Source organism: Marmota marmota, unplaced genomic scaffold (assembly GCF_001458135.2).
Source record: "Marmota marmota marmota unplaced genomic scaffold, marMar, whole genome shotgun sequence".
Classification (NCBI taxonomy): Eukaryota; Metazoa; Chordata; class Mammalia; order Rodentia; family Sciuridae; genus Marmota; species Marmota marmota.
Window position 1 is genome coordinate 1358920 of NW_025999992.1, and position 24462 is coordinate 1383381.

The window sequence follows — 24462 nt, forward strand, 5'->3', positions numbered from 1 at the left end:
CCAGGGCCCACGAAGCAAGAACAAACCAAGGCCGGTCACACAAGAGGCAGCTGGTACCTCCCCACCCACACCCAGGGTCCACTTCCTGAAGTCCCCACTGCGCGTAAGCAGCACCACCACCAGGGAGTGCTGGGCTTTCACCCTGGGCTCCGGGGACACCAGGTGTACACACGGCACCTTCTAGAAGCACCTCTGATGGCCTCCTGTGGGAAGGGCAGGTACTGACCCTACTTTACAGATGAGGCTGAGATGCCCGGGTTAGCATCCTGTTCTGGTCACCTGAGGCTGCGGAGGGAAGCTCAGGAGGCCTGGCCTCTGCCAAGAGGACACCCGAGCAGACAACACAGGCAGAGTCCAGACAGACCACCGTGCTATTTAAAAGACCAATATTTTAATCTAGTTTCCCCATTTATACTAAATCATTAATACAGGTCACAAATTGCATTTATTTGTAGACATCTAGAAAACAATCCAAAGTGTAAACACCTCTCTGTATAGATCTTATTAATAAACTTTATTTGGACAAGAGAACTTGTGCCTCGACAGTTCCAACAGCATGATTAAGACTGCAGCACTCCCAAGAGTGGTCACAGGTATGTACAGCATGTGAAGAAAAGTCGCCCCTCGGAGCTGACCATGATCAAGTTAAAAACCCCGACGTAACAATATGCGTGCTAAGAAATCTCCTTCAGTCATGACCAGCATGAGAAACTCCAGGACAGAGACACCAGCAAACGTCTGTAAGTGCGCACAGCAATATGCTGCATCTGAGTTAAAATCAGACTCCACTGCAGTGTCAGCCTCAGCCCTCGGGAGACCCGCCCACAGCCTCCTCCTCCTGCGCCCAGCGGGACTCTTGGCCCGGCGGCAGAAGGCAATGCTGAAGGTCTTCCGCCTGGGTTCGCGTGGCCTCTGGCTCCGAGGATCTCAGTGACCAGGGAGAGAGCAGCGCAGCTCTGGGGGAGCCAGTCCCGGCCACAGGGGAGACGCCTGCGGTTCAAGTGTCGTCAGTCAGGAAGACGAAGGAGTTAAGGCTTCGGTGACAGTTATAATCCTCTGAGAAGTTACTTCCCTTGAAGTCAAGATAGTCGTGTCTACTGGACTGCTCTTGACTCACCCTGCTCTCGGTGTGGGCCAGGCGCCTGCGGTGGAGTCTGCAAGGGGAGGGTCCATCCTCCCTCCCTCTGCCCCACCCAGGGCGCAGCCTCGGGGAGGCAGGAGGACTCGGGCACCTAGTAGGTCGAGGAGGCTGTGCTCGTGGCGTCTTGGGAGACTTTGGTAGTGGCAGGGTGGGTGCTGGCAAAGTACTTGACGTCGCTGTCCTGGTCCATCTGCAGGGCCATGATAGTCTGCTCCACCGCTTCCTGGTAGCAGCTGGCAGAGGCCAGGAAGTACTCTGCAAGGACAGGCGGGCATCGTGAGCCACCGTCAGCAAGGAGGAAGTCCAGCTACCACCAACAGGGCCTGCCGACCAGTGTCGCACAGGCCGTGCCCGGTCATGCACGGCACTCACATGTCCTTGTGACACCGGGCATCTCATTTAGAGCAGCTGGGGAGGATGGGGCAGAGAGGAATGAAGGGAGGGGAGGGGGTCCAGGGGCAGGAAGGACAGCAGAGTGAATCAGACACTGGCACCACCTGTGTTCACACTGACCACATGACCTGTGTGACTCCACAGCATGTTCCATCACAAGGAGGAGAAGCTATACTCCATGTAGGTACAATGTGTCAAAATGCAGTCTACTGCCGTGTATGACTAATGACAACAAATTAGGGAAAAAAGGAGAAAAAGAACAGCTAAGGAATGTGAAAACTAAGAAAGACAGGAACACAAAATGCCCTTTGTAATCCCAGCAGCTCAGGAGGCTGACGCAGGAGGATCTCAAGTTCAAAGCCAACCTTAGCAAAAGTGAGGCCCTAAACAACTCAGTGAGACCATCTCTAAATCAAATCCAAAATAGGGCTGGGGAGGTGGCTCAGGGGTCGAGTGCCCTTGAGTTCAATTCCCTCCCCTACCACCCAAAAACTGCTTTTTTAGCCATTAAAACACTGCCAACACCCCCCCTCCCCAACACACACACACACACATTCTCTCTAAAAACCAAGCCAAACCCTTCTTCTCTAGCCATTTTATCCTTTTACATTTTTGTGTGTGTGTGTGTGGGGGGGGGGCGGGAGTGCAGTGTGTGGTACTGGGATTGAACCCAGGGGTGCTCTACACTAAGCTACATTCTCAACACTTTTTTAAAAATTTTAATTTTTGAGACAGGGCCTGAGTTACTGGAGCTGGCCTCCAAAAATTTGCCATCCTGCTGCCTCAGCCTCCTGAGTTGCTGGATTACAGGCGTGCACCACTGCATCCAGCTAGCCTGGCCCAGCAGTCACACGGTGTGCACAGGCAGCAACTGGCACACAGCCACATGCTAGCACCCACCCCCATCACTGTTTTCAGCTGTAAAAATGGTAAGTGCCCAAGATTAAAAATAAAAAAAAGCACAGAGCACTAATGAGGAGCCCGTTATGGCTGCGCCTCATGCCCTGCTACCAGAGCACTCCTATACACATGGGGCTCCTGGCCATCCTGAGCCTGGTGCCCACTGCATGCTCCAGCCCTCTCCACCTACCCTTCTCCAGCAGAGTCTGTCTCAGGGTCTTGGCGAGCAGCACTCGGACGTTGGGGACCCTGTCGTTCGCCAGGGTCAGCAGGTGTGGCATCAGGTGCACAGCAAATTGCTCCATGGGGAGGCAGTCGTCCTCGATGACAGTCTGGAGGAGGGCGCAGGAGGGAGTCGGGGCAGGCTCTGGTGCACAGGGCGTGCAGGAGTGCATGGACGTGGGGTGCCCCACGGCGCAACAGCGTGCGTACTGTCACCGGGGAAGGTGCCCAGCTGGCAGGGAGGGAAGGACTAGCAGAGACCAGGAGCCACATAGAGGCCACTGGTGGGCTCTGTCCCCAGCAGTGAGGAGGCAGGGGTGAGGAAGATGGGGGTGGCCAGCCAGGGCGCCAGGCCGATCCCCAGGGACACCCCTGGGCCTGCTCACCTGGCAGACGAAGACAAAGGCTTGTCGCCCAGACCACTTGGGGCACCTGCCAAAATTCTCCACCAGCTCATTGATGAGGTCCATGCCGAAGGTCGGGGGTGTGGCCATATGCAGCTTCTTCACCATCTCGCTGACCTGCAGGGAGCACGGACAATGAGGCCAGCCTCTGCTGAGAGCCGGGGAGCGGAATCTGCCAGGAAGCCAGGGCGTGGACCCACCAGCTTGTAGGAGATCCAGCGGACCGAGGAGACCTTGTCCGCGCACAGACTCAGGGCGATGGGACGCAGGTAGTCGTAGACGTCCCGGGGGCTGTACAGCTCCAGGAGCAAGGTCAGCTGCCTACAAAGACGGACACCAGGACGTCAAGAGCCAGCCAATGTCCAGACACAGACGGCAAGTAAACACAGGCCACTCGTCTCAGACTGCACCCCAGGACGCAGCCACGCCAGGGACACAGCAGGCCTCCCCACCCAGACCACCACAGCCTGCGGTCGCCAGGACACACACTCCGCACCGCAGCTCGAGGTGACGTCTTCCCACAAAATGCCAGGAGCACAAAGCTGTGGAATTCCGGGCCCTCTGTCCCGTGGCTTGTTCCCATAGGTCCACACTGGAAGCATGGCCCCTAAGTGACAGTGATGAGGTGGTGGCACCTCTGGGAGGTGGCGCCAGGGGCAGGTGACCAGATCATGGTGTGCTGCCCCCACCAGTGGAGGCCCACTGTCTCGTGGGAATGGCCAGGTCTCCCTAGCCTGGTGAATTCCCAGAGGGTGGTCATCACAGGAGTGAGCCTGGCCCCTTGGCCTTTGGCTCAAATGGTGGCTCATTCCCTTGCTGTTCAGTGCCACGCTGTGACGGAGCCAGGCAGCAGCACCCACCATTTACACTGACCAGCCTCCAGAAATCTGAGCACATAAACTCTCCTTTACACACTGGCCAGCATCCTGTGTTTTGTGACAGCTACACAGGACAGACTAGGGCACATGAGGACTGAGAAAGCGCAAAGCCCTTCCTGGAGTGTTCAGCTGGAGCCTGGCACATTTCCCACAGGACGAGCTGAGAAACCCTGTTGGCAAACACGTGTGCTCAGTAGGAAGTTCAGCAGAACAGGGGGTCTATTGTGCTCCTGTCACAACAGGGGGCCACTGTGCACCTGTCACAACAGGGGGCCACTATGCACCTGTTGGGACTCCAGCAGCCTCCAGGGATGACCGCAGAGGGCCCCCCTGAAACTGCCTATCCTGTCTGGGGGAACCTGAGGACCTCTAGGACATCAAAGAGCATTACTTCCCAGAATGACAAGCGGGACACACCAATAGTCTGGCCTGCGTAACGTGTGGGTGGAAGAGGTGCCTGCTGCCACAGGTGAGACGAAGCCACCGGAAAGGCAGCCGGCTTCCCAGGCCAGGTGTGGGCTTGCACAGTGGCTAGAAGGTGACGGACACAGGTGCTTGCGTACTTGTAAACTGTTGCCTACAGGGTCCTCTCCCCTGGGTCAGGAGGGAGGTCCCTCAGGTGTCAACAACACTGGGTGGCACAGGGCGCTCCGGGACCTTTTCTCACATGTAGGGAAAGCCCCAGGCCCCTGAGGGAGGCTATGGGCATAGGCTCACAGGAAGTGCTAGGGAGGGTGGCCACATGCTGCACACCAAGCGGGGGTGGGAAGCCTTCCTGAGCAAAGGCCCCTGGCTGACGTCCAGTCAACATCACCTGCTGCAGGGAGAAGTCCCAGCTACCACGGGGACCCCAAGGACCGAGGGTGGCATGCTAGCAAGAGGAGAGACCAACGCCACGGAAAAGCGACGTGCCACAGCGAGCCTGGGGGCCAGGGCGGCTCGCACCTTTCTCACAGCAGATGGAGTCCTGCACCCCAAGAAGTGCCCAAGGAACTGCCAGAGACCTGGCCCTGCTCCAAGCGGGAGAGAGGAGGGCAGCCCGACTTACTCAGCCAGCTCCGCACGGAAACGCCAGTTCCTGCTGTTGTCGGTCACTAGGAACTCCTGCAGCTGGTACAAGTACTCTCTCCTCTTGTCAATGTGAAGGAGCTGCGCACAAAACACAGCGTCTCACTCACCAGGACGAGGAGAGACGCCGCCCCTGGCCTGCTGCAGAGTGGACTCGAGTGTGGCTGCCCAGCGCTCTAGAGAAGCAGGGCCCGCTGGCACCGTGTAGCAGAGATGCTCGACTCGATTTCCCAAGTGACCCACTTGGCCTGCAGAGCCACTGTCGCTCTGGAAGAAGTCTTGGTTCCCTCGAGGCTGTGGCAGGCCTGCACTACCCTTGGGCTCCCCTCACATGTACCCCGAAACAGTGACTGCCCCTACATGTGCAACAAGGCCAGTGAACGCCCTGTCACACAGAGTAGGTACTTAATGCAGATTTGAGCAAAAAGATAAACGCACCCGACAACTGCTCTGCCCGTGCCTACAGGCCGACCGGGCGCAGACACCCGCCCCACAGGGGCACAGCTGGAGGACCGGTGGAGCCCGAGGAAACGCTGACGACACCTGTGGGCGTTGCTAGAGCCTCCTGACCAGGAGTCATTCCCAAACTATCTCACGAGTGTTGTAGGACACGGGAGCGACCAGCTGTCAGCACTGCACAGAATGAGCCTTCATGCCAGCCGAGGAAGCGATGTGGAAGAGGGAGGAGAAGAAGGGCCAGAGCTGGGCCAAGCAGCTGTCTACCACCTTCCACATTTACAAGTACTGGACAATTCACTTCAATTTCAAAAGCAAACTCAATAATTCAGAGCAAAACAACTTCTTGGCTCCTGTCTCCTGAAAAAGCCTGACAGACAGGTGCCCAGGAGCACAGTGCACGGCGGGCTCGACGCACAGGCCTGCCCACAGACAGCTCCACACTCCGGCCCCCACAGCCCAGGCTCAGACAGACATGGGCCACGAGACACGGAGTAAGTGAATTCTCGAGTCTGCGGCCACACTGGAGAGCGCTTTGAAAGGGAGATGAAAGGACCACGCATCTTTTCTAGGGAAAAAGATGTCAAGACTTCAACAGCATCCGCTCAGCAATTTCTTGCTGATCCCAAGGGTGAAAGGTTCATAATGCAGGAATCAAACGGATGCCATGACCAAATGACCAGACACGTCACCAGAATACAAGGGCCGACACCATGTCACCCTAAGGCAAAACATGGAAAATAACTGACAACTCACCCAGGAAGACCAGGTAGACAGTATGCCTGTGAAAGCCCCGGCTTAATCAGAATCAAGCTGCATGGCAACACCTAGACAAATCCAAACCAGGGGGTAACGTGCAGAACACCTGGCTGGACTCTCACAAAATGTCAGTGGCACTGAGAAGTCATGTGACCAGGCACAGAGGCACCCGCCTGTCATCCAAGCAGCTGGGGGGCCAAGGCAAGAGGATTCCAAGTTTAAGATCAGCCTCAGCAACTTAGCAAGGCCCTAAACAATTTATCAAGACCTTCTCTCAAAATATAAATAAATAAATGGCTGGGTTTGTGGCTAAGTGCCCCTGGGTGCAACCCTGGTACCCCACCAAAAAACAAAACAAACAAATAGGGAAAATGTTTTGAGGAAGAGCTAAAACATTTAAATTCAACATGTGCTTTCTAGTTGGACTTTGAATTAAAGGGATAAAAGCTATAAAGGACATAATTGAAACAAAAAAATTTCAGTCTGCTCTGTATAAAATAGTCTTAACAAAGTCAGTTTTTTTTTCCCAAAAGCAGGATTATAATTTCTTCCATATACAATTACTTTTCTAATTCAAACTACTTTAAGATGGGTGGTGGCAGAGGGGCTGGCCCTGGGTTCCATCCCCAGGACAACTAGTTCAAGGTGACAGTCTGAGAAGCAGGCCATCTGTGAACCCAGGCCCCCACCCAGGACAGCAGAGGGCCAGTGTCAAAGGAGTAAGCACTCCTGGAAGGCCACAGAACACAAGCCCACGGTTCCTAAGAGGTTAAATGTGTATCTTATTCTACAACGCCAAAAAAGAAAACGGTACACGTTTGTACACATTTGTTTAAAAATTAATGTTGGCATAAATTTGAATTAAAAAAATTAAATGACACGAGCAAACTTTATCAGAATGAGGCTTTTTTTTTTCCCCTTCAAGTCACATCTTACCACCAACTCAGGGGTGTATTTCCTTATAAAGGAACACACAGAAATCCTGCTGATCACCAAAGACACAAAACATAAATAAAATTTTAGATTTATATTGGAATTTCATTATGTTTTATGTGAAAAGTTTTAAAGTTACCTTCAGAAAATCATGCAAGTGTTTAAGGACACCTATCCTGACTTCATCGAGGTCTTTTAAAAATCCATTAAAAATTGGAACCAGATCTGCAGCTGTCAACTGATCCCCAAGAATAACCGCAAGTTCATGGATGGAGAATGCTAAGGTTCTTCGGACTTTCCACTGCAGAACAAAAGCTACGTTAGCAAGTTAAATACAAGTGCACAGTACTTTGAATATTAATCTCAAAATATAAGAGCAAACACATAATAGTAGAAATAATGGATGCTAAATTTTAAACATCTATTATGAGAATTAAAATACATATATATATATATTTATCTGCTTTCCATTTCCCTTTCATTTACGAAGAAAACTATGCTTGAGGGAATCCCTAACGGACCAGTTTTGCCATTCTGTGACCATTAGGTCCCTGATTTTCTGATGTCCACAGGACTCAAAGGCTACCTGGCTCCATCCCACTTGACTCTTCAGAAGTTGTTTCAAGTCTTAGATAAAAACCAATAAAATTTGTTTGTATGGAACTGACAACTTAAATACAAGAATAGGAAAATCTTTTGTGTACAGCCCTTGGAAAAGAACTCAACAGAAATCTCATTTGCTAAGAAACTAAGTTAAAAACATCTTTTCCTCCACATGGCCTTAATTTAAAAACTGACACTGTGACTTAAAACTTCACCTACAGAAGCATTTCCACCAACAGCTTCGCAGCAGCCCCTACACTTGACGTATACCCATTTGCTCAGGTTCACACATAACAGGTGGAGGCAGAGATGTCTGACGAGGAGAGGGGACAGGCAGGCACAGGAGCCCCGGGAATGTTGTGGAATGGAGACCATCAACTCCAAGGCAGAGGACCTAGTACTCTATGGAGACGGGGCCCCTGTGGTTCCATTCAAATGAAGCCCTGCGATACACTCCAGAGGCCAGACGCTGGAATCCTGATGCAAAACACTCTCTGACATGACCTTTAAGCTCACCCATATAAGATTGACTGAAACAGAAACTCTCTAGGCTTTAAAAGCCAAAAAATGTGGGCCTTGTGTGTATAGGGTGCCTGGTCCCACCTCAGCCTCACCCACCTGCATGTCCGAGGCCAGGGTCTCATAGGTCTCTCGCAGGCAGTGCCAGTTCTGCCGGCCGAGGGTCAAGGCCACGCCCGGGAGGCTGTACGCACAGTGCTTAGCGATCTCAGTGTCAACCGTCTGTGCACGAGACGGGTCCGTCATAGATAGATACTGATCTAGCAAAGCCTGAGGCACAACATCCTAATGAATAAAGAGGACAGTAACACATTTTGAGCATTTAAATGTACTTTCAGCAGTTTAGACATAAATCAGGTAAAAATTACTTATTTTTTTAAAAGTACTTTTTTGGTTGTCAACGGACCTTTATTTTATATGTGGTGTTGAGAATCAAACCCAGGGCCTCACGTGTTAGGCAAGTGTTCTACCACGCCACTTTTAAGCACCTGGATTTTAAGGTTGAATTTTAGGCTATTAGTAATTGCAAAGAGATAAGAAACACATACTAAGGAAAACGTGTGTGTGTACAAAGCAAAACTAGAGCTAATTAAGATCTTAAACAATAAACAGCATAAAGACCAGTTAGAATTAATTACTAAATTTAAAAGCTAAGTTACAGATAAGGCCGCACTGTGGTGGCCTGGGATGATCCTGCTTCTCTTGAGAGGTGAAAAGGGGTACCCGTGTGCTCACAGACCTGTGAAGGTCTGTGAGGGAAAACCTGGCGGGGATGGCCCTGGGGGAGGTTCCCTGCTGCGTGTCCTCGCCCAGCATGATCCCCCCAACCCCACCCAGCGGGGCTCACCTGCACTTTGGCCCGCCTCTCCTCCTCAGGGCTGAAGCCACTGCTGGTGCTCATGTCCGAGTCGTCATGGGCATAGTGAGGAGTGGAGTCCACGCCCTGTTGGGAAACAGACATGCTTAGAGAGTCCTTCTCCTCCAAGTTGTCCTCATTAAAACCATTTTACTAGGCTACTTACCTCTCAAGGCTGCCATACAGATAGGAACACATATCAACTCTTGAGGTTTTTATGAGTCTCTAAACACATGGCCTTGGGCTGGGTGCAGCTCAGCTCCGTGCAAAGCACTTGCCTCGCACGCCCAAGGCCCTGCTTGATCCCCAGCACCATGAGCACACACAAGCCCAGCCCCAGGCCCGTGAGAACCTCCTCTGCTTTAAAGCAAGCTTGCCGAGAAGCTGCTCAATCTGTGAATATTCACTCCAGGAAAATGAGAGTGATTAAAAAGTCCATCTGCGGGGCTGGGGCTGGGCTCAGTGGTAGAGCACTCTGCCTAGCTTGTGTGAGGCACTGAGTTCCCTCCTTGGGATCACATTGAAAAAAATCAATAAACAAATAAAATAAAGGTATTGTGTCCATCTACAACTAAAAAAAATATTTTTTAAAGCAGATTTGAAAATAGTTTTGCAATGGACTAAATATTTTGAATTAGCTCATTCATAAAATAGTACTCCGAGGCTTCTTTCAGTCAACTGTCCGAGAGGCCACTGGGTGTCATACACAGTGTCTCTTCTGTTTGTTCTTGGCTCTTTAATATCTAATTCAGAAACATCTACTTTTAACCACAGAACTCTCCTTCACACAAAGCCAACAAATAAAAAACCATCTAAAATGCAGATATAGCACAGCAGTCAAAACTCCAACAAACAGTCGGCATTTCCCTCCAGAGCACTGGTGTTCTGCAGATCTCTGACACACCAGACGTCACCCAACAAACACTAAAGCAAATGCACCAGAGCTCCAAGAACCTGCCGTCCCCAAAGAGTAAGAGCGCGCTTTCCTGAGCTTATCACTCGAGCCACTAGGACCTGGGGCCACTGGATTCTGGCACTGAGTGGCATGTTCCCTCTCTGCCTTTAAACCACTCAGGGAGAAGGGACAGAGCAACTGCCGCTGGCTGCTGGGGCTGTCGTGGGAGACCAGGGAAGGACCATGTGGATTCACAAGAGCGCAGTGACGACGAGGCTCGTAACAGTACCCACCCTCACACTCGAGTCCAGACAATGCCACTGGCCCTCCGCAACGTGGCCTCAAGTCCCGATCTTCTCAGAACACTGTGTTGCTTGCTGCAGTGAAATGGTCCGACCAGAAACAAAGCACCTCTCCAAAAAGAAAAGGGAAGAGTTAATTATTCTTAATAAAGGGCTTTGTTTCCAGTAAGACTATTTCACTGCAGTGAGCTACGTTAGCATGAAGCCCACCATATGGCCCCAGGCAGGACTGGGGCACTCCCCAGGCATTCACTACGGCACAGCGTCACAAGGACAGGACGTGGACAGTCGCTTTTACTCTGTGCAAGAGGACGTGGTAAACCGGCAGCCCCAGAACATGCTAACTAGACGTGATTAGCCACAGCCATCCCCACCAAGGCCGCTGAGGCAAACCGCTGTCGCGCGGTCAACACCTCGTGGTTCGTTACCTCAACGGCATCGCAGATTAAAGGCACAGAATCATCTTGAGTTAGTTTACAATTTGGTAGCTCATTTATACCCGGTTCGTCTTGCAGGTCACTCTTTTCCACGCTGCCGGTCTCCTCGTGAGCATCCAGACAGGAAGCGCGCAGTGCGGCCGACAGCACTTCCACTTGTGCTGCAGGCAGAAGAGGGAGACAGTGAGCGGGGCGGGCTCTGGCGTGCTCCTCCACGGCACAGCACAAGGCACCATCAAAGGACGGATGTGTTTTTACACCGCATAAAAAAGCTGAAAAAAATGTCTACTATTGTAAATCATTAGTCCCTCCAGAGAAGAGGAGACCACTAATATGCTAATAGGCCTCCACGGGTCAGTCGCGCCACCCGCTACCGCACACCGCTCTGCGTCAGGAGGAGAGATGCTACCTAGGTGCTGGAGGGACTCGAGTCTGACATGAAAGGAGTCAGTCGAGAGAGTGGACCACCTCTGGTAGTGCGTGAGCCCGCTGGCAGAACAGCAGCCCACAGACTCTGCCAACGTTACAGCGGGCACTACACAGGCCCCTGCGCATACTCCTCAGAACATTGAACACCTCTCCCATCTCATTCCGCTTCGCTCTGCTCTAGTTCTTCTTGACATTGAAAAAGAAGCCACATGTCCCAAGACCAGGGACCCTGTAGAAATGCTGTCTTCCTTGCAGCGAACCAAGAGGACAACTCAGCAGCAGCGGTTCTTCAACCTGGCGACCGCAGTGCTTCCCTCAGCAAGGGATTCACAGCCACAGAAAAGCATCCTCACTAACCCCCCACTCTCACGAGGGTCAGCAAATGCACTGCTCGCACCTACTCCAAGTAGCACTCCACTTGAATACAAAGTTTGTGTTCAAAAAAATGATCAACAAGCGCGTGACATGGCCTGCTAGTGGGCTGCAGCACTCGGACAGTGTGCCCTGTCAGTACCTGGCAACGGGGATGTGAGGTGCGCTCAGAGGGAGCCCTGTTCTAGCAGGTTGTCACAGGCTAAGTTAATAAACCGTGGTGCTGACTCCTACAAGTTCTGTGGAAGCATGCTCTCGCTCACTCTTCTCAGAATCTCAGTGGCAATTTGTAGGCTCTCTTTATAGACGTTTCTGTTCCTCCTGGCGTCTTTCAAGATTCCCCAGCTGAAGCACAACAGCAGCACAGCAGGCCACACCATATACCACTACATGGGTGGCCGCTGCCAAGTGAGGCAGGCACACGCCTGGCCATCGCCAGCACCCTGGAAGTGAGTGCGACACCAGCCTCTTATGGAACATCCGACACAGGCCCTTTATCTAAGTGCTCTGCATCCTTCCCATTGTCATGTGCGTGTTGGTGCATTTTGTAAGTTTTTATGCTCATAAAAATGTAAATGAGTTACACTGTGAACTTACCTTTTTCAGAAAACTGAGATGGAACCTAGAGCTGCATCCTCAGAATTGAAGCTTAAATTCTCCAACCAGAGAACAAGGCAGAATTTTCAGCTTTGCTACTGCTGGGATTTTAGGAGGATCTAAAGGGCCATGGTGAGGAACTTAAGGAGACTTTCACCTAGGCTTGCCTCTCACTCGCAGTGCAGACTGAAACCCCAGGACCCAGAATTAGGGACTCAGAACTAAGAGTCTGTGAGCAACACTGAAATCTATCTGTTGCTCGCTTTACCAAGAGTCTCAGGCTGCTGCTCTGAGAGACAGCTGCTGGAACGGTGTCTCTCCCCCCAGGACTCTGGAGTTACTACAGGGACAGCCGATTCAGTGTTATGTGTCACCCACAGCCAACTACTGTCATTCCCAATGGAAATGATCACTCCAGACTATGAGGGTTTAGCACATCTAACTCCAATGACAAACATAGAGCACTCCGAGAGGGGAACGGGGCCATTTAATCACACACCCAGCAGGTTTTTAGGTGGCACGAACCATGAATCTATGAAGAAACACAATCCCCAGAGACACATCAAAGAGATGGGGACCACCTGAAACCTTCAAACTTTGGTCTTTTCCTGAAGGGACTGGCACAGCTGAGCTAACCCTTCAAGATCTCCCACTCTCCACAATCATGCTGTGATCATTAGAAGTTCCTAAGGCCAACAGTAATTTACTGATTTTAAACAGTGAACAACACAGCTTTTCTGATAAACTCTCAATGGGCCTAATTCTTCAGTTGGACCCAAACTAGAAAGAAATCAATAGCTTTGTGAGCAGATCTTATGCAGTGTGTGGACATCATTGTGGCAGGTCCAGCCAAGGGAGGCATTCTGCTCAGTGGCTGCTCCCTGTTCTACCCTGGATCTGCCTAGCCACCCTGCAAGTCAGGTGTCTCACCATGTGGGATCTACATGGAGATCGTCCCACAAGGATCTATCTGCTCTAACCAATAAAGGGTTCCCACAAAACAGGACTCCCAATGTTATCTAAGAAAACACAGCTAAATGTCATACCCCAAATCCACAAGGCAGCAAAAAATATCCGTGCTCACAGGAAGGTAAGATGGACATCAGCGAGACCATGACGTGAAAGCTGCCTTAGAAGAAATCCACTAAGTCTTGCTGTCCCCAGAGCACAGCCACAAGGAAAGAGATCAGGTGGGACTGAAGCTGAGTGTCCATTAGTGTCCTGAAAGGGCTTCCCTGGTAGACAGTGGACAAGCTCTGTTGTGAGAGCCCCTGCAAAGCCCAACAAGAAGAAATCCACGAGGCCACCAACTCCCAGGGTGTGCTCCCTGGTGAGAACTTTGTTTTCAATCTCAGATTAAGTTCTACGTTTGGAACACATCACTGTTTTCTGACAGTTTGAAGGAATGACTGCCCTGCAAAGGCATAAGTAGAAAATAAAAAGCACCCCAAATTAACATCCATTCTTTTAAGGCATTATTTAACACAGAGTATATGTGCCCTCAGATCTCAACAAAATCAAGCACTCAAGAATTCTGCAGCCTGGAGCTGGGGTGCAGCTCAGTGGCTGAGCCTCTGTGCACTATCCAGCACGCTCAGGCCCCGGTTTTACCCCCAGCACCACACCATCTGCTCCTCTGCCTCAAATCCCAGGATCGCTGTCTGGTTTGCAGCTGCCATCTCCTAAGTCCTGATACAGTGACCATCTCAACAGGTGCTCGGTCAGTACTACTGAAGGAAGGACCAACCTGCCAAGGAAATATGTGCAGCAATCCTTGCTACAGTGGACAGAACAACATGATAACTGTTAATCTACCAGGTTACAGAGCTGAATTAGATTAGATCACAAGACAGTATCTACACTGAAATCTCTCAGCTGTAGCTTATAAAGTTACAATGTAATGTTAAATCAAAAAGTACAGTATTAGCCATCTTCAGAAACATGGGTCATAAGCTAGGCTCAGGAGGCTGAGGCAGGACAGTCACAAGTCCAAAGCCAGCCTCAGCAACTTAGTGAGACCCTGTCTTAAAAAAAAAAAAAAAAAAAAAAGTGGGACAGGCCTGGGGTGTAGATCAGTGGTAGAGCTCCCCTGGGTTCAACCCCTAGGACCAAAAAAGAAAGGAAGGAAACAAAGTCATATTCTGGAAGGTGCATTTACCCAAGTCTTTTATTTTATTTTTTAAAAATATTTTCTTAGTTGTAGTTGGATACAATATCTTAATTTATTTTTATGTAGTGCTGAGGATCAAACCCAGTGCCTCACACATGGGAGGTGGGTGCTCCACCACTGAGCTACAGCCCTAGCCCTTACACAAGTCTTTTATAAAAAGTGAACTATGGAAGAAGCTATTTTAATTGCTGAAAAATTAAAACTCATTCAACACTTCAATTAACAATTTAAAAGTGCCTGCGAGTGTCTGAAAGCCAACAGGCACTGTGATAAAACGAGAACTCCCAGGACAGGCTCGAGGACCAGCTGGCAATTTTTTTCATAAAAATGGAGTTTAAGAAAATGAAATATGAGGTATCGAGGTTTAATACTTTATCAAATTTAAGTGGGTAATTAATAAAAAAAGACAAATGAAAAGCGGGAGAGAGTGAAGGCACTGGTGGCTCCCGCGGCCCTAGTCTGGGGTCTAATTCTGTGCTTGATTCTCACTGGGGTAGACAGGAAAGGAGGGGGACACAAGTGAGATCTGGGTCAGGATTTGTGTTTGGCAAACAAAATAAAATCCTCAGCCCTTGCTATGTGGTGAAACTCCATAGCAGGAGCTGCGACTGAAGAAGGAAGCAAAGAAAGTAAAGCTCCAAGGCTTCTGTGGAAATGACCTCCTGGGAGGGAAGACCATAGCACCCTGCTAACATTCAGTCTTCCGCTCGTGCCAGTTTCAGAAAATAAGAGGAGTGAATTTATAGTGACATGCCACAGGGCTGATCCTGGTCAGACTCCAGGGCTCTGTGCCGACTTGGGAGCATTCTGGAAAGGGCAGAGCGGCGCCCAGAGGGTGTGGAGGGAGCGCGACTCACTGGGGTGTGGCGCTACCTGCCTGTGCTTCTCCATCTAACCCCGTCCAATCAAAAGCATGACTTTTACTGATAGAAATTATACCCCCATAACTCTTATAAAATAAATGTTAAAAAAAAAAGAAACCGATTACTTTTCAATTAATGTTCAACCACCAAGTGCAGGAGTTAGCCTTTAATCATATTAATTTTTCCCAAGTGCAAAATTATAACAGAAAATTGCTTAAAAAAATCACAATAAATGAAAGTCAAATAACGACAATTGCTAACTTGACCACGCCAATGCAATTTTCAAAGTTCAAACATAATGTTTTCTACATTTTAAAAGGATACTGATGCTATCATTGTATCTGCTTCAGAAATGGACATTTCTCAATATTGGGCAAACTGACAGTTTAGAAATTTTAGTTTTTGGAACAAACAGGGAAATAAAAAAATTCAGAAAGTAATATAAGATCCGAAGACTTGTACTTATGGGATCTTCCAAAATCACCTTTTGGTTTAAATAACATTTTGGCTTTCCCCAAAGGACCCAGGAATCATCAGGAAGGCCATGTCTTCCTAGGGGCAGGGAGCGTGCCTCTTCCCTTCCCTCACTGGGCCCACTTGCTCCACCCTCTTCCTACATTCCAACAGGCAGGGCAATCGGCAGAGCAACAAACCCTGCACACTCCAATAAGGAACACTTGTTACCTGAGAGCTTCGTAAAAAAAAACAAAACAAAACAACAACAACAACAAAACCCAAACACATCTATCAATCTTAAAAGGAGGGAATTACTGGGGCTGGGATGTGGCTCAAGCGGTAGCGCGCTCGTCTGGCATGCGTGCGGCCCGGGTTCGATCCTCAGCACCACATACAAACAAAGATGTTGTGTCCGCCAAATACTAAAAAATAAATATTAAAAAATTCCCTCTCTCTCTACCTCTATCTCTCTCACTCTCTCTTTAAAAAAAAAAAAAAAAAGGAGGGAATTATTCTAGAAAAAGGTTTTGAAAAGTCACATTTTACATCAATTTTAGAACAAAGAAGTAACTTAACACCTGCATACCTTTAACATCTGGATCATCTATATGGGGCTCCAGGTTTTCTATCATTTCTTCAAGTTCCCTCCTGGTGGCCATGGTGATATTTGGAGAACATGACACAGGGACTTCGGGTGCTGCTTCTGGGCTTGGGCTTTTCCCAGAGTCCTGCTCTAGCTCCGTATCGAGGTCTATTTCAGGAAGAGGAGTCCTCCAGAAATGGAAGGAGTTGTACAACTCCTGATCTAAGAGAGCCGAATCCTGCGAGCTGGTGCCAGCCTCTGGCCGGAAGGTGGATTTGTAGTGACCATGCTTTCTGTCATTCTCATTACTAGCTGCTTCCTGATGAAGTTCTGAGGACAAAGTATAAAGTAAAGAGCTGTCCGCTGGAACACTGATTTCACCTGGAGGTTTCCTGGATGTTTCCGCAGCAGGACCTTCCAGCAAGTTTTCCAGGTTAATACTGGAATTAGTGACTCTGAGATCTGAAGGAACATCCTCTGGCCTGATTTGTACATCCTCTAAGACATCTTGATTTCTGATCCTTTTATTGTTTCATTTTGGGGGAAAAAACACACATAAAAACATGAAAGTATAAATAAAACAATTACTGGAAAACAAATCCAAGAAAGATATTACATATAGCCTTTTGACAAGTTAAATATTACAAATTATCATCCATACAAATTGAATTGTTCATGTCCATCACTTAGAATGCTTCTTTTTCCATTAGCTGTTCTTTGTTCAGAGATGTAAACACCTATTAAGCATAATTCTAGCTATTCAAGTACTACTAGTGCTCCGGAGAAGGTAACATTAAAGAATCCTGGGCACCAGGCACAGTGGCACACGCCTATAATCCCAGCAGCTTGGGAGGCTGAGACAGGAGGATCACAGTTCAAAGCCACTCTCAGCAAAAGTGAGGTGGCTAAGCAACTCAATGAGACCCTGTCTCTAAATAAAATACAAAATAGGCTGGGGATGTGGCTCAGTGGTCCAGTGCCCCCGAGTTCAATCCCTGGTAACCCCTCCAACAAAAAAATAATTCTAGGATTCTACAATACCATACTAATTTCAATAAGCAACTACAGAAAAATAGGAAGAGGCAATTCCTACATGCATTTGATGATACACACGACTTTTAATTTATAGGATTTTTGGCATTATTTGTATTGCCACTCTGCTCCAATGACATGCTGAAAGCTGAGAATTAAAAGCTTTTTTGCTTACACAAAAAAAGGAAAAAGAGCTCTATATAAATAGTAGAAAATGTACTTATTAACCGTCTCATGAGATATATGAAAATGTACTTAAGTGCAAAGAATTATTTTTATTTCTTCCATAATTTCCATCTCTACTCCCAAATTTTTCCAAAAGGAAGGCAAGATTTAACTGGTAAGCGAAATTAACAGTTTCCCAACTGAAGTCCACTAACTACTGCCATCTGTCATCTAAACCAAAGTGCTATCTTAAGTTTACTGTTTATTGCCTGTTTTATCTGTCTCAATTAAATTTAGTAAGCATTTACTGAGCACCTACTTAGAGTCAGGAAACAAAATGAGTTTTGAGGATCTGAATATTAATGTGACGTAGATCTTGCTCTTGAGATCATAGTTAGAAGCAAATAAAAGAAAGGATCAGTTGGACACAGTGGCAAATGCCTGTAATCCCAGCAGTTCGGGAGGCTGAGATAGGAGGATCTCAAGTTGGAGGCAAACCTCAGCAACTCAGGAAGACCCTGTCTCAAAATGAAAAACAAAAAGGGATGGGAGTGTAGCTCAGTGGTTAGGCATGCCTGGGTTCAATACCTAACACCAAAAAAAAAAAAAAAAAGATTAAAAAGATCAAATAAGGCAACAAGAGCCAGCTGTAAGCGGAGAAGCAGGCACACTTAGCACAGGAAGGGGCAGAGGAGGGCACCAGGAAGCCATGGAGGAAGCGGCAGGAGTACTGAGAAGAGCCAGTCAGTGCTTTTGAGACTAAGGAGGAAACGTCTTCAAAGAAGAACCGGCACACAAAGGCAGGAGCCGAGGAGAGGGGCAACAGCCAGGAAAACCACCAGACGGTTCTGACGTGGAGAGAGGAAACGGCATTGGCAGGCTGAGGACGAGGACACTATCAGACGCATTCCTCTCCTAAGGCCACTCTCAAAGAAGGAGGTCAGAAGGACACAGTGACTCCAGACCTACCCCCAAGTGATGATGTGTTCTGAAGAAAGGTAGCATCTTTTGGGTGAGGGATGGATTAAACCCTAGGGCAGACTAATGGAGGAGAGCAAGACAGGGTGGATCAACGCGTGTGTGCATTTTTAAAGTGAAAAGGAGGGGGACAATAAGGGCATTTCCTTAGTACATCTTGCGCTTTTAAATACACACAGTGAAAGACATCCCAACAGGAGGCTAAGGGAACCCTGCAAAAGGAGGGTCAACACCACACAAGGTCACAGTTCAATAGCCACCGCTAGCGTCCTCGTGAGGTAGTGAAATTCCCTTTCATCATACTGTTCACCAGGTTTTAAAAAACATATTTAAAAACACGGCTATTAAAGATTTTTAAAAGAGAAAACAAAAATATATAAACGTTATCTGACCACACACCACACAAGGATAGATTTTACATGTGGTGTTTCTCTTCCGTTCTGTATCTATAAACAGAGCATGCACATGGAGCCCAGCTGTGTCACAACTGAAGAACCCGGACTGCCTGTTTTGACCCGGTGCTGCTAACACATTGACATAAAGCCCCACAAGGCTCCTTCCTTACTTCTACTGCATCAGCATGAGGGACCTGCCCAGACGAGCCATGAGATCCTTTCCTTCTCAAAAGAGCTTCTGAAGCTTGTGCTATTATTAAAAAACAAGCATGTGTGCTGAATGTGTTCTTTGGTCATTTTGTCCTTATTAAAATGTGGTTTTTTTTTTTCCTTTTGTTATTAAGAACTTTAGTAGGATAACTGGTGAAATCTGAATAAAGTCTACAGATTAGGTAATAGTGTTTTGTTAATTTCCTATGTTGGTCACTGAAGTTATGTATTAATCATATGTGTGTTTGTGTGTATTGGTTTTGGGGTTATTGAACCCAGGGGCACTGAGCCACATCCCCAGCCCTTTTTATTTTGAGGCAGGGTCTCGCTAAGTTGCTGAGGCTGGCTTTGAACTTGCGATCCTCCTGCTTAGCCTCCTGAGCCGGTGGGTTTACAAGCTTGTACCACTGTGCCCGGCAATGTGTGTGTTTTGAAAAAATACACAGTAAAGTGTTTAAGAGAAGTAAAAAGAATATCATGTCGAAATGAGTTCTAAAAATAACCAGCAGTAAGGCAAATATGGTAAAACATTAATATCCAGAGAATTTGGATGAAGGATATGTGGGATTCTTTATGGTATTTGTATAATTTTTCTGAAATCATTCAAACCAAATTTTAAAATTTATATTAACAGGATATTTTTCAGCAATTGAGACAGGGAGGAACAAACAGATAAACATAAAAAGCTCCTAATAAAAATGTCATTCAGAATGTGAAACTGTCCTAGGTCTGAAGTTCTCTGATCACTAAGATGAAATTTTAATATTCTCAACAACAAAATCAAATAAGGAACAATGGGCTGAACCATCTACTTGTCTAGCAAATGTAAACTGAACAGTGCATCCTAGAGAGACTAGGAGACACAGGAGTTTTCCCTAGTATTAAATCCTGGGAGGAATTATTGCGAATGCGGTATAAACTCCCTAAATTCCGTTTTTCCTAGCTGGGTAACAACTGATGCAAAACCACACTGCTCAACGCCACAATTCTGACACGCTCACTTACCAGACTTCTACATGCTACTAAACAAAACAAACATGGTTTTGAAAACTGAGGAGACTGCTTCTGCACCATGGAGGGAGGGGTCCCAGTTCCCAAGAGACTTAGGTACAAAAGTACCAGAGGGTGGGGCAGGAATCCATCTCTAAAGAATTTTAAAATTTCTTTTTATGCTCATGTAAGTTTGCAAGTGATATCCTTAGAGTTCCTTAGCATGGGATATGGGGCCTGGAAAACTGTGAGACATCTGGTTAAGGAGCACTGGGTCCCACAGAAAGAGGAAGGAGAACCCTCCAGAACACACCTTCCACAGACTGTGCTGTGCATTCACTTCACTAACCGGAGTGAGTTCTAACATTAGAGAAGTACTCCCAACGGCGCCAACAACAACCCGTCTCACGTTTACACAGCTGACCTTAAGCTAAACCAACACGTGGCAAAAGCAGTTAGGGAAGATTTCTGAGATCAAACCCATGTTTCCTTAGAACAATTCATTCAAACTTTCCTCTGCACCAAATACGTGCCAGCCCAGGGAAGGCACCAGCACAAAGGACAGACCACTCCACTGGAAGCTTGCAGCCACTATATGTAGGCGAACCCAGTTAAGATGCGATTAAAGCTTAGTGCTCCAGTGTACAAGCAGAGATATGGAAATCTGCTCTACAAGTGTGATGGAAAAAAAATAAAGATGAGTGCTCCGACTCCAGTGCTACTAACAGCAGATACACAAAGCTCTGAGTTTCCTGGAAAAGGTCAAGAAGGGGTTCTTGCTGGTTCTGAGTCTGGGGACAGTGTGCATCACGATGCTCACTCTGTTAGAAGAAGGTAAGGGGGACAGACGGTTTCCCACGCAGAGAGCAGCCAGCAAGAAAGCAGGGAGAAGCACCAGGACCCACTTCATTCACAGGACAACAAAACATAAAAGAATCCTGTATTACATACTTTTAAGTGTACACGTAAATTCTGCTCTGGAAGGAGACTTAACAGCACTTTCAGAGAAGCACAAATGCTTCAAAGAAGCCTGATGAGGCGAGTGAAAGACAAAGCCAATGAAATCACACTTTAGTCATCAATGAGTCTTCACAGTACCATGTGGCAGTGAATGTTTCCAGAGCTACTACACAAAACACATTATTTAAAAAAAAAAAACAGCATTGGAAAGAGGTCAACATTTCATAAGATGTTGTGTAAGAAATCTGGATTCTTCAAAGCCAGCCTCAGCCACTCAGTGAGGCCCTAAGCAACTTAAAAAATATATTTAAAAGGGGCTGGGGGCTGGGGATGTGGCTCAAGTGGTAGCGCGCTCATCTGGCATGTGTGCGGCCTGGGTTCGATCCTCAGCACCGCATACAAACAAAGATGTTGTGTCTGCCGATAACTAAAAAAAAAATAAAATAAAATAAAAAATTAAAAAAAAGGGGCTGGGGATGTGGTTCAGTGCCCTTGGGTACAAAAAAAAAAAAAGAAAAAGAAAGAAACAAAGAAACAAAGACATCCGAATTCTCAGTAACCGAGAGAACTAAGTTCTATATTTCCATTTATAGCATGTGGATCACAGTAGGTGCTCAGTTAATTTTTGCTTATTAATCTTAACGGCATAACAATTTTAAAACGGCTTAAAAATAAGCCAGCACAGTATTTAAGGGGAGCAAGCAAGTTAATGGTTCTGAGACTTAATACTTCTCTACAAAGCTAGGAAGTCAAACTATGCAAAAGAATTTACATTATTTGACAGAACTCCCTCCTCAGCCAGGGGAGTCTCTTCTCTCCACCATACCATTACCATAATTTAACAACATCTAGCAATGCAGTGAAAAGCTGACGCTATAAGTAGTACTGACTTGACGATAAGACGTACCTCATCACAATGGAAGAAGAATCCATGAATTAAACTGTCTTTACATGGCTCTTCCAATAATGCCACATACTAGCAGTCAGCAAACATGGCCGTGAGAGGCACAACAGCTGCTTTTATCAGCAAGAGTGCCCTGACACAGCCGAGGCACATGGCTGCAAAGGCAAAGCTGAGCAATGTGATAGGGAAGGACATTTACTAACTGGTCTCTCACAGGAAGTGTGCCCTCCAGCACTGGGTGCAGGGGTGCATGCCGGTAATCCCAGCAGCTCGGGAGGCAGGGGCAGGAGGAGAGAGAGTTCAAAGCCAGCCTCAGCAAAAGCAAAGCATAAGCAACTCAGTGAGACCCTGTCTCTAAACAATAAATACAAAAAATGGGACTGGGGATGTGGCTCAATGTTCGAGCGCCCCCAAGTTCAATCCCTACCACCAAAAAAGGAAAAAAACAAAGACAAAAAGAAAGAAAAAACAAAAGTGTGTTGTCCCACCCAATTCAATTTTTATAAATGCACACCTGCACTTACTAGACTCCTTCCAGATTTTAAAGTAAATGAAAGCTATGTAACAGTCTTCAGTACGTTCAGGTCGACAGTGAGAGAGCTTGCAGTGGACATCTCCACCCCGTCAGTCATTTTGTCACACTCCTCCCAGAAGCTCTTTTCAAAAGAACGAACAGGCTTTGCATGCTAGGAGACAGGTTCAGAGTGATTTTTCTTCCTTTACCTCGGGTTTGTTTGGCTACTCAGCAGGACAGTAGGAGAACGGGCAAGAGGAAAACAAGGCGGCAGAGAAGAAAGAAGAACTGCCAAAGCAAAACACCAAGAAAGCAACACCACAGTACCAAGACCTATAGAAGAAAAGGCCCGTTAGCACCATGACCAGGACGACAGACCTGCGGTGACTCGGCCCACTGCAGGACTGCCTCCAGCACACCTCCCAGGCACCAGTGTGGCGGGGCAGCCCCCCAGCATATAGCATGATAAATTCTAAAAACTAAAACTCAATTGAGCTTTATAATGCAAAAAAAAAAATCTTAATAAAAATCAAGAGTTGATTCTTTAAGATTTTAAAAATTGGTTAGCCTATTAGGCTAATACACTTAAAAACTGACAATCTAGTACTAAGTACACTAGTTTAGGATTAATCATTAAAATGCTTTCCCCTCAATTCAGAGTTTATAATTATTGCTCTGTTGTAAGAGAATCCAAGATCCATGAAAGGAAAAATAGTCAGAAATGGACTCTCTCTCTCTCTCTCTCTCTCTATATATATATATATATATATATATATAAAAAGTACTCTGTATTTTTTTTTACTTATTAGTTCTGGTTGGTCACATACCTTTATTTTATTTATTTTTATGTGGTGCTGACGATTGAACCCAGCGCCTCGCATGTGCTAGGAGAGTACTCTACCGCTGAGCCACAACCCCAGCCTCAAAACAGATATACTCTTAAATTAGGTTTTACTCCTTGAAAACTCATTAAAAGAAACAAAAAGCAAACTCTTTATACTGCACAAGCATCACGCTATATATTTTAAATATCAACAGTTTACTAAGAAAATTATTTACTAAATAAACTTATTTAAAAATATTAAAATCTACCATTTAATTTTCTATGTGCCAGGTAAGCTAAGTGTGACATATACATCTTCTCATTTAATATGTACTAAACTGATGTTTAAATAATATAACAGATACATACACTTGAAATAAAACTATTATTTTTTTAGTCAATGCTCCAAAATGAATGTGTATTATAAAATATTGGAAATGATATTCACAAACAGTAAAACTGGAAAACAAAGTTTTAAAATCATACCTGTTTTTGTCTTCTACTGAAACATCTTCTGAACTTTTGTTTTCTTCTTTAAAATACTGGCCTGAGCTAGATGGATTAGCAAAAGTAGATATGAAAGGTCCCAGGGACTGAAAAGCTGCTTGGCGAACCTAGGAAGGAAACCAGGTGGTGAGCCAGAGGAATGAGGAGGAGCTTCTGCCACAGGCACATCTGACGGCCTGCTTTCCCAGAGGATGAACAATAAAAATCACTCTTCAGCTAGGATTCTGAAATTTTATAAATTAATTTCTCCTTTTTACTTCCAGTTTCTTCTTTTCTATTCAAACCAAGATAACTTGAATATGAGAACCTATAAGATATTTGCGTAGAATAAGTCTTTAAAAAGTCTTGTTAAGGGGCTGGGTTGTGGCTCAGAAGTAGCGCACTCTTCTGGCATGTGTGAGGCACTGATCCTCAGCACCACATTAAAAAAAAAAAGTAAATAAATAAAGATATTGTATCCATCTACAACTAAAAAATATATATATATTTTAAAAGTCTTATTAAATTTTCAACAACAAAAAGAATAAAGAAAACTAAGAGTACCAAAAAAATTATAAAGTAATAACGTCAACAAAATGTAACAAATACATTTAATGTTTTCAGGTAGGAAAGGCTGTATAACTTGTTTACTACAAGGAGGCAGGACAGATGTACCACAGCTGTATACAGACCCAGTAGAAGACAATACTGGGACATAGTCCACAAAGACCTGAAAGCAAACACTCGTGTTCTTTCACTACACGCTTAT

The 24462-nt window shown here is 46.7% G+C and overlaps 1 protein-coding gene across 2 annotated transcripts in view; it reads right to left on the reverse strand.

The window, feature by feature from the left end:
* Nucleotides 1-426: 426 nt before the first annotated feature.
* The window catches only part of Ppp4r1 (protein phosphatase 4 regulatory subunit 1), a 49113-nt gene continuing 25077 nt past the window's right edge, over nt 427-24462 (reverse strand). For both annotated transcript variants that reach the window (XM_048806737.1, XM_015506024.2), the window contains 11 exons: nt 23694-23821; nt 16240-16757; nt 10758-10927; nt 9124-9219; nt 8376-8561; nt 7294-7455; nt 4987-5087; nt 3261-3381; nt 3043-3177; nt 2625-2766; nt 427-1396 (listed from right to left, as the gene is read on the reverse strand). In XM_048806737.1, the coding sequence (XP_048662694.1) occupies nt 1233-1396; nt 2625-2766; nt 3043-3177; nt 3261-3381; nt 4987-5087; nt 7294-7455; nt 8376-8561; nt 9124-9219; nt 10758-10927; nt 16240-16757; nt 23694-23821 (1923 nt within the window). In that variant the 3' untranslated portion in view covers nt 427-1232. The remainder of the gene's footprint in view (nt 1397-2624; nt 2767-3042; nt 3178-3260; nt 3382-4986; nt 5088-7293; nt 7456-8375; nt 8562-9123; nt 9220-10757; nt 10928-16239; nt 16758-23693; nt 23822-24462) is intronic.